The sequence below is a fragment of the Pseudopipra pipra genome, chromosome 1 (assembly GCF_036250125.1).
Source record: "Pseudopipra pipra isolate bDixPip1 chromosome 1, bDixPip1.hap1, whole genome shotgun sequence".
Taxonomy (NCBI): domain Eukaryota; kingdom Metazoa; phylum Chordata; class Aves; order Passeriformes; family Pipridae; genus Pseudopipra; species Pseudopipra pipra.
Window position 1 is genome coordinate 50,860,511 of NC_087549.1, and position 10,554 is coordinate 50,871,064.

General features: G+C 46.4%; 1 protein-coding gene across 1 annotated transcript; it reads right to left on the minus strand.

Moving 5' to 3' along the window:
• Positions 1-2,577: 2,577 nt before the first annotated feature.
• On the minus strand, positions 2,578-7,224 carry TMEM200C (transmembrane protein 200C). The gene is made up of 2 exons (XM_064656478.1): positions 7,089-7,224; positions 2,578-4,960 (listed from the first exon to the last, which is right to left on the minus strand). Exon 2 carries the CDS (start codon positions 4,916-4,918, stop codon positions 3,269-3,271), a length of 1,650 nt encoding a protein of 549 aa, XP_064512548.1. The 5' UTR covers positions 4,919-4,960; positions 7,089-7,224; the 3' UTR covers positions 2,578-3,268.
• Between the last annotated feature and the right edge of the window lie 3,330 nt (positions 7,225-10,554).

The following is a 10,554-nucleotide window of genomic DNA, read 5'->3' on the forward strand; positions in this document are numbered from 1 at the left end:
CCAAAACACACGTTTCTAAACCAAAATCTAATTTTTCCATAGCAAAAATTTATGGCTGGTATTCCAGCTCATAAAAAAATACCTTCAGGGATATCACTTTTTAAATACAGGGACTAATGATTCCTTCTTCATAAACATAAATGCACTTTTAAAAATTAATTAATTTAAAAGAATACATTTCTTCTTAATAAACACGTGTGACAGCCCATCTCTTTCTGCAACATGCAGGCAGGTGGATACTGGTATGTAGAGGCAGCTTCTCTTCTCTTGACAAGGACTGTGGAGGAAGCACTAGGTGGCAGGACGCTGGCGATGGAAGGTTAAAAGGAAGAGGCTGGATTGGAGGAAAACGCATAAGCATGTGACAGAAAGTACAAACAATGGCCAAGAGGCAGCCTGACAGTCTGGAGAAGCGGTCAGGGCCAGCTCAGAGACTCAATAATCAGTCACAGCACAAACCCCAGCATCCACATCACCTGTGGGCATCACCAGGAAAGGCTCAGCTCCTTACTGGCTGTTTCTCTCCAAGGCTAATGGTACTAAAAGCAGTCATGACTGGTGCACAGGGGTTGAATCTCTCAGTCGTTTTCCAACACTGGGGTGTTAGACTAACTTGCCTGCCTTGAATTTTAAACATAAGTTTCTGACTACAACTACATCTCTGCATAAACTGCTCAACAAATAGTTTAATTAATAAATTCGCAAAAATAATGACTTACAAAGACAGAGAGGTAGCTTACTCTGCTTATTAATCTATATGTTACAAATCACTTCTAGCTGCTGTTATTAAAAAATACATCTCGACTGATAAAAGTTCATGTTTCACGTCTTTTCTGGCAACACAGGAACAAGCTATAATTTTACTTATTAAAGCTGAACTCTGTTATAATTTTGCCATTCAGAAAGCTTTGCAGTAAATTAATCACCAGAATAATTACTGGCCTGCTTTGTTTCAAATCAGTCTAAGGAGTAACCAAAGGTTTTTTAAAGTTGCCTTTTTTTTTTTTCAGAGCACACTGTAGATTCAGATGACTGAAGAAATATTTACAAAGAATATTTTAAAAAGCATATTTTACCCCCCTCTCAGAATAAAACAAATCCCTGTCACGTCTTCCCAAGGACTCCATGCCCCAGGGAGTAACACACAGCTCACCTCTTCCCTTGCACCTCCATAGACAATTTTAGTGTGGAAAATAACAAACAGGATGTTTGCAGTTCTGTCAATAACTAGCATCTCCATCAGCACCAGGAAACGCTGCTCAGATACATCTCATACATCTTTCTGGAAGTCAGAGAAGGAGCAGAAACACATGTCCATGGAGAACTGAAAGGAAAGCCCCATGCAAATGCCAGCACCAGCTGAGACACCAACTTCCTGTAGTGCCTAATCCAGCCCGTGCCAACCCAGGCAGTTTTACAACAGATTTTTGCCAGCTGTGTGCTAGCAGTTTGATAGCAAAAAATGCCACAGTGATGTTCATATTGTCAGTGCACTGGTTGCCACTGATAGGAGGAAAGATATTGCCACCTGGATGTCTCTCTTGCTCAAGAGAACAAGCACAAGCACTTTCTGCTTCTCCAGTTTCAAGACTCTGACATGACAAATTATTCTTTTTCTTTTTTTTTTCTTCTTGTCTTTTAAATTAGCTCTATTTATTACAGAATTCTGCAGGATTACTAAAAGCAATTGTGTTTAGTAATAGTTGTATTATCTGTCACAATGTACTGTAATGTAAGTAAATATGCAACTAAGTATTTTAAAACATGAAACCACAAGAAAAAATTTAATTGCAACAGAAAGACTTCTGTCTGTTTACACACTGTGTTTGTTCAATGTGGATTTCTCTTCCCATAGTGGAGAAATGCCATGTTCATATTTAAAATCTGAAGTATTGACAAAATCTTCTGAGCACATAAAGCTGTTTTGGCAAAATACGAGTGCCTGCCGTGCTGCAGCTATGAAAATGAAACAGCTCATCAATTTACCAAAAATCTGTCTACAGATTAGGCATTCTTCAGGAAACCTGATGCTTTTCTCATGCAGGAAGAAATTTCTCACCATGCTAAACTCAGTGAAAAACCTCTGCTGACTTCAATAGGGTCAACTGCTAGGAGACTGACAGGGCTATCATTATGCTTCAAAATTAATCTTATGCACATGCATTCACAAATAGGAATTGTAACGGCAGAAACACTTGATGCAACAGTTATAAGGGAAGTGAAAAATTGAGAAAGAAGATTAATCTGTTACTCACAAAAAACCTAATCTGAATAGAAGATCAAACCTTTAAAAAATTTTTTTCCTTAGCCTGTCAAAATCTCACATTTCTTCACCTGTCTGTCACAGAGCACTGTCAGAAATGGAGATGGAATCTGCTGACTGAATTACAGTGTGGTTTCTCAGAGACTGAACCAGTATTTATTTTGAAATTACATCTACATTATTAATTACCTACTTAAAAGTATAAGCAAACCTTTGGCCTCATAGCATCTCTATAATCTTTCACAGTATAAAACTAAACAGTTTCTGATACCTGTAATTACTTACCAAAATAAAGGACTTATTTTTTATGGAAGTTTTGTTTGTAAATGTTTTATTAAAAAAAAATCTTTTAATGCTATTAGTCAATACATGTGTAATAATACTTTAATAAAGTATCATGTAGTAGTATGCATTTTGGATTCAGGAATGTAATGGTTTTAACTAAATCACCAGAGCTCTGTTCTGCTCCAGTCTCTTCTAAACTGTTATTTTCTTCCAGAACTTAAACAAACTCATTCTTTGTCAAGGTACATCATCCTTAAGGCCTTGCAAACTTTTTAGTGATTGAACCAAAACAAAGATAGAGCTCAGCTTGCTTTTTGAAGACCACATTGCTTTTGAGCTTAAAAAGATGCCTGCAGTGTTCAAGCAGCTAGTGGCAAATCAGCAAGAAAGAAATCAGAGGAGAAGAAGGGGCACTTGGAAATCAAAACAGTAAAGTGCACAGCTATACCGCCTGAAATTGTATTAATCTGATCCAAAGAACTTCCTGGACTGTGGATATTTAATACAATTTGGCTTGCATGAAACATACAATCACGATTAGACAGAAAGGATTTTCTTTTTTCTTCCTGAAATCATCTACAGGATTTAGGGAATTCAATTTTCAAGGGTAACATAGTGCAGCTCTTTGGATATTGATTGCTTTCCTAAGTCCACAAGGAGATGAAGAAGGGGGAAAGGTGTGGAGGAATGCAAGGTGTCCTCGTGCCTTCTCAGTTTTATTTAGATGCCAGTACTCTCCAGCTCCCCATCCTCCAGCCCTAATGCAGCATGTGACCTAGAAATCATAAAGAGTTTCTCCTTATTTGTGTACTGTCTTTGAGTTTGCTGAGATTGCTCTCCTGTTTGCTCTCTGCTGGTAGCCTTGAGGGGGTCCGTCTTCTCAACCGGTTCCTCCTCATAATCCTGAATTTTACTGGCTGTGGTGTTGGCAACTGACTCCAAGGAGGTGCCTGCCTCCTCCAGGTGGCTGTAGCCCTTATTGCTGCTGGAAGGCTCAGACTGGGAGCTCTGGGAGTCCGTCCTGGTGATGGCAGAAGGGGCTGAGGGGGGTGATCCCCCCAGATCCAGAGATTTGGAGTAGCTAGAAGATGCCTTTACCAAGAGGCTGGAGTCCAGGACCCCACTGTCAGCTGGTGACCGAGGTGGCTCAGGGAAAAGGGGACGCCTGGCATCAGGCAAGCAGCTGATGCTCTGCCGCCTGAGAACCAGCTTGTGCCTCCTTGTCCCACAGCCTCCCTCGATGTGGCTGCTGCTGAGGTTGGTTAGGCTCAGTTCAAACTCTCCCCGAGGGATCTCCTGGGCTCCCCGCTCACCAGGTGGTCTCCGCCAGTCTCCCACTCTGCTGCCTGACCCCAAGGGCAGGAGGGCAAAAGCGCTCAGTGAGGAGCCAATGATGGAGCTGGCTGTGCTGCACTGGTCACAGCTCTCTGGTGGGCTGCAGGGAGGGCTGGTGACAGTGTGGCCAGCAAGGGCAGCACGCTCCCGGCAGATGCTGTACACGGCCTCAGCCAGGCTGGGTGGCTGTGGTGGGGGGCAGAAGGAGGAACGTCGTGGTGAGGATGCCAGATCTGGCGGGGAAAGGGAGACACCCAGTCCCGGTGGCCAGGAACTCTTGGCCAGCATGGCTGCAGCACCCAGGCCTTCACCACCAGGCTTTAGCTCCAGGCCCCGGGACTGCATGTAGTTGACAAAGCCGTTGAGAGGGGCCGAGGGCGGGGTGCCTCCATCCTTGGCCCGCAGGCTGTGGGCATCGATGACGGTGGAATAGAGGTCACGCAGGTTGATGATCTTGGTCTTCTTGTCGCGGTTCTCGTGCAACACTGCATTGGCGCAGATGAAGAGGAAGATGCCAATGCCCATGATGAGAGGGCCCAGCACCTTCAGCTTATCTGAATGCAAGTAGCTTGAGAAAAGACGGAAAAGGAAACCCACTGAGGCCTGGGGGGATGAGGAAGTCGGTGGGGACTGCAAAGACCCACTGGTAGTAGTAGTGGTGGAGGTATTGGCTCTGGGGGGTGACTCTGAATGGATCCCTGCTTGCGCCCCTTCCTGGCTCTGGGAATGGTTCTTGGGAGTGACACCTTGTGGTGCTAGGTGTCTGCCTGCACTGACGCTGCCTTCTCTGTACACCTGGCTGGGCTTTGGCCAGTAGCCCACCACAGCCAAGGCGATGCCCACCAGCAGTACCAGGATGCCACAGAGGGCAATGAGCCCTGAGAGGGAGCACAGCTTGAGCTTCCCTTTCACCACAACCACGTCGTTCTTGCGCTTCTTTTTGGCCTTGCGCTTGCGTTTGGGGACTTGGCTTTGGGGTCGCAAGGGGTCCTGTTTCCTAGCCGAGATCCTCAGGAGGCCTCCAGTGGCGATCATGGCTGGCTACCAGCGCACTGCCCCCTACGGCCACTCCAGCTCCTGCAATGAAAGGGAGAAGAGAAGAGGATGAGGACCAAGGACAGACCCACAGCACAAGAGATACCTCCATCTACTCTTCCTCCTTAAAAATCCTGCTAATTAAAACCCTGAAAAAGTGGGACAGGAGTTGACATCAACAGGCAGATCTCCCTTGCCCACACAGCTCCTGTGAGTGAGAAAGAGACAGGCAGACTGACAGCATCAAAGCAGCCACGTGCCCCACTCTGCTCTTGCCAAACAGCTAATTAATTTCTTTAGACTCCAGGTAAATGATAGAGATAGTGTAAACAAACAAAAAATTATCTCTCTGGTCTCAGAGGGAGTTTGCAAAGCACCAGAGCTCAGAGGATGTCGAGCCCCACTCTCTAATACGCTCTGGGGTTACACTGCACACTGACTATAGTTAGTGATGTCATGCAGGTTTGAGTGGGATGGGGGAAATAAAAGCAGGAAGGCAGTATACTTGATCTATAGATACCATTTGTTTCATTACGCTACTTACACATACACAACTGGAGGGAGGGTCAAACATATTACTGGTCTTGCTTAAATGAGTGGGAAAGGAATTACTGTAAAATGCACAAGGGAAACATGTTCACTGGAAAGTGGTGCCCTGTGAAAGTTTTTTCCTAGCCATTTGCACTTGATCTGCAATATTACAGAAATTCATCTCCCGTCTGTGGTCCAGAGGCATCCCTAGTTTGGGAACATGTGCAATGCTCCAGGTAACTGTTATGTAACGCCGATGAATTCATCCCTCACCCCCTCCTGCCCTCAGAAAGGAGAGATGGTGGCTGGCAGGTAAGAGATGCCAGGTCAAATACTATTAAAAAGAGGAGTGAACCCTTGCAAGTCACCCGGGGAAACCATAAGGAGTGCTTGCAGGGAAACTGGTGGGGGACTAAAAATTAAGCATTTGCAGTTTTTGTCTTACTGGAACATCAGAAGTCATCTCTCTGTTCCAGTGATCTGAGCTATAAACGACAGCATGTAGGAGAAATTCCTGCACCGTTGCAATTCTTTTTGGAACCTATTTCTTCATGCTACCGAGGAGCAGGATCCCCTCCCTCCTTTCTCTTTCTGAGCGTCCTATTATTTTTGTTTTGAGAGGCAAAAGATGACAGCACTGAATACGACTCACAAAGTTCAATTAATTGCACTGAAAGGCGATTAAGTAAGCACCTAAAAAAAAAATAAACCTTAAAACCTTGCTCCTCTTCCCCTGTTCAGCCTTTAAATCTCATCTCTTTTCTGTTCAAATGCCAGATTTACCACGTATGCAATAATATTGTGTCCCATTTACTCTGTTTGTATTTTCCCCAGAAAAAAAGATGGGTGTTGTCAGCAAGGACGTTGTTAAATTACTCTCCGAGGCGTTGCACGCTCAAAACAAAGAGCAGATTTCTCTTTCCTATCGCTGAACTGTTTATCAAAAAAAAAAAAAAAAAAAAGGGAAAAAAAAAAAAGAAAAAAGGAGAAAGCATTGTGTTGATGCAAAAGTGTAATTATCGGGGCATGCTTTGTTTTAATTGACGATTCCTTGATCTCATTTTCTGCTCCCCACTAGTCAGCTGCCCGTCTCCTCTCCACGGCGATAACAGATGGTCATCAGCTCCGAGGAACGCTCCCAGTCCGGCATCTCCTGGCACTTAGTTTCGGCGATGGCGAGAGCAGCGTTCGGCAGGAGAAGGAGGGCACGGTCAAGCGGCCGCAGTGCCATGAAACCATCCAGCCGGGACCCGCGGGGGCTGGAGCCACATCCCGCACGAACGGACCGCGACCCCCCCCATCCACTCCCATCCCGCCGCCGCTGCCGGCTCCTGGGAAGAGCCCGCAAGCACCACCACGACCTTGCCCGGTAAAGCCCAAATACAGCTTTGACAATGCTAACAGGACCCGAGCTAACCCCTTCCCCCCGGGGGTTCAGACACAGGGCTCGCCGGGCTCCTGCTGCCGCGACCGCCGGCACCAGCCCCCGGGGCTCTCTGGCCGCCGCTGGCTCCGGCCCGTCCGGCCCCGCAGCTCCCGCCGTCGCGGCAGGGCGCCGAGCCCCGCCGGGCGGCCGCCCCGGGGACGTCGGTCGGGGGTCGGCGGCGGACGGAGGACCCGGGCGGCCGCGGTCACTTACCGGGGAGGGCCGGGGAGAAGTCCGCGCGGGAAGCGGACGAGCCGCCGCGGGGAAGAAACTTTCCTGCCCGAGCGGGCATCCCCGCCCCGCCGCCGCTCACGGCCCCGGGCGGGCGGGCGGCGGGGCTGGGCCGAGCGCCGGGCGCTCCCTCGGCCCCGCCGCGGCCGGCCGCCTCAGAGAGCTCGGCGGGAGCGCAGCCCCCTCGCCGTGCCGCATCCTCCCCGCCGCGGGGCCGCCCCCCGCGGCAGCGCGCCCGCCCTCCCGGCGGAGCCGCCGCCGCCGCTCGTGCCGGTGCCGCCGCTGCGGGCGGTGCGCGGCTCCGCGGCTGCCGGCCGGACCCGGCACCGTTGCCAAGCGACGGGAGCCGTGACACAGGGAAATTGCGGCAGGGCGGCCGTGCCCGCCACCCCCGCCACCCCCGCCACCTGCGCACCTGCGGCCGCCGCCGCCACGCCCCGGCGGCCCCGCCCGCGCCGGCCCCGCCCCGATCGCCACGACAACCCTCGGGCTCCTCTCCACCTCCAAGTAATGTCTTGGCAGCCTCAGGCTCGGCTACCTCACCTTTGGTGTTTCCCCCCCCACCCAGGTTTGCCGTAATGCCTAGGGACAAAGTCAAGAGGCAGGGGGAAAGGTAAAGCAAGAGGACGAGGAACAAAGTGGCAGGTGAGATCCATCAGTGGTGTCACCCAGACCCTCTAGGTTGCAGCAGAGACGGGGGAAACAGTGTTCTCTTTTGAGTTACTTCGTGAAAACCGATTAAATTGAAGCTATCACCTAAGTGAGACATAATCTAACACGTCCCGTCACGCTGCCACACTTATTCTGAGGAGGAGATTGCTGCTGATTGCTTTAGTCAAGTCTCGTTACAGGTCCACCATGATCTAGAAAGGCACATCTCTGGCAGCTATGTCAGTAAGTACAGAAAACTCATCCTGTGGCTTGGGTTTGCTCCCTAATGTACCTAGCAGACTTTGCTGGGGTGGATAGACTGAAAAACTGCTTTTTTGAACAGTAGTCTTAGAATTCTTTTGAAGCTGGACTGTGACCTAGCCTGCACAAAACCTCTACGTGACCTCTTGTGTGGAAAGTCTGTGGGTAAAATAGCCTGACAGAAACTGAAGGGCAATAAAGAAAATTGTTATGGTGTCAAACGGTGTTTTTAAAACTAAAGGATCCAACACAGATTGGGAAAAATCATCAGAGAGATTATGCACATTCAGTTAAATTGTATATATTCCAGCCTCAACAATTCTGCCGTTCTATGTTCACCCAGACCATGCTATTTTGTGTCTTTCACTGCAACCATCAGTGCCTGGTTTGAGAACAAACAAATCCTAAAGCTGCACATATGCATTTTAATGTCATTTGCAGTTTGTCTCAGCAAAATATTTGGGACACATTTATTTTAGTACATATATAATTTTTAGTTATGCAACAGGCTTGAAATTTAAGATTTATTATTTAAGAACTTCTTTTAAACATGTGCTTTGAACAGTCTCAATGAACCTGAGTCTTCTGACATTCAGTAATTTGCTTTGTGTTCAGCCCAGACTATCAGAGAAAACCAAACATATCACATCTGTTTCCACTGGAGACCTGTATCACATCAATAATGCAGCATCACCAGACTCTCCCTGAAAGGCTCTTCTGCTAGAGAAAGAGGAAGAACAAGAGTAATTTTTTTAAAGGGCAAAGAGCTCTTTTCCCTGTCTGAGTCATATTTTCTATTTCTGTCAAACTAAACCATTCTATTTAGCTATCTTCTTTATACAACAACCTTTTTTCCATATTTTCATTGCTAAAGATTTGAGTGATTAGGCTATCATCACATTCACGGATTTCAAATTACTCTTAGCAAAATGTGTTGTAGGTGAGGGCAAATCCTGGAAAACAAGAAATATGTTCTTGGATGAAAAGCTGCCAGAGGTGTTGTTCCACAGCAACTATCAATGTAATCTTAATTTGCTCTGCATGGTAAGGACTAGTTGTACAATGGCAGGTTGAATCCATCAGAGCAAGTTATTTTGCAAAGTTGCATATCCCTACCTATCCTGCAGATTCTTCTTCTTGTTTAAAATAAAGCATTGGGAGCTCTAATGAAACTTTCTTCTTATTTTCAGTTGATATGGATTTTTGTGTTGCCAGAAGTGGAGTGGTTGCAAAAGGTAGCTTTCCTAATGGTCTGATTTACCGGTTGCCAGAGTGAATTTGTACCTGTGTTTGCATCAACTGCTGAGCACTGATGACAGGCTCAGCTCCTGCCTTACTTGCATTACTTTCTACATGATGCTGTGCATTTATCATTAAACTGTGGTGAATTTAAATGTTAGGAATTGCAAAGAGGTTATTGGAGCTGAGTTTTCTTTCTTCTTTCCCATTCCCTTTTCTTTTTTTTCCTTTCTCTTTCCCTTCTTCACGTTCTCCTCTCCTCTCCTCTCCTCTCCCCTCCCATCCCCTCCCCTCCCCTCCCCTCCCCTCCCCTCCCCTCCCCTCCCCTCCCCTCCCCTCCCCTCCCTTCTATATATCTATATAAAAATCACTAATTTTTAAGCATATGCTTGCTTTTGTTATGTTGTTTGAGCATAAGATGGTAACCTTCATCTGGTCCTTCTGGGGATGTGCTTCAAAACAACAGTGATTTTTAGTATATCCACTTGAATATGTTCTACTCCAGACTGACTGGGTATTTCAGGTCTTATCCAGGAGATATGTAGCCAGGTAAATATATCTCAGCCCTCAGCAGGCCCAAGGTCCAGAAACAATTCGAAAGACAACCCAAAGTACTTGGTGTACTTCTATGAAATACTGTGGGTTCCAGGCATGGACATGTAGTTCCCAGTGTAGAGACCCTACGAAACGGAGAGAAGGCCCTTTCTCAAATCTGAGCACCAGATTAAAAGCATAAATATGAAAAGGATTTTTAGAGTAGTATTAAAAGCATGGGAGACATTTTGCATAGTTTTCAGGTTCCACCCAGTGATTTTTCTTTACAATTTCCCAGACACAGAGGAACAAAAGTATGGAATGGTCATTGACATCCTAATTTACACCCTGCTAGCAGAATGAGTTCCAGTCATAGCAGTAGCTCTAGCCTGAAAGCCCGTTTTATTTATAGCTTATTTAGCTATTTTTATATAGCTAATATATTACATTAATAAAAATAAAAGCTGATGTACATTTTGTACATATACTTCACACTATAGTGTGCTAAATGCCAAGGTATCCTGAGTCTTTATTGCTGGAATTTGTAGCTTCATCTTATTCAATAGCTAGGAAAGTTATAAGAGCATCACTCCAAGTGATCACTTCATATACTTTGTCTGCTTATTTGTTTGTTACCCATGCCAGTATAAATTCTAATATGATTAATTTTGGAGACTCTGGTATGATTAATACTGGAGACTGTGGTACAATTAATGGTCATTTGATGACCAATGCAGAGGAAAAGAGGAGCATTGTGAACGAA

Bases quoted from the DNA above. Each gene is read 5' to 3' on its own strand.
- TMEM200C (XM_064656478.1), bottom strand. From the start codon at position 4,918: ATGATCGCCACTGGAGGCCTCCTGAGGATCTCGGCTAGGAAACAGGAC.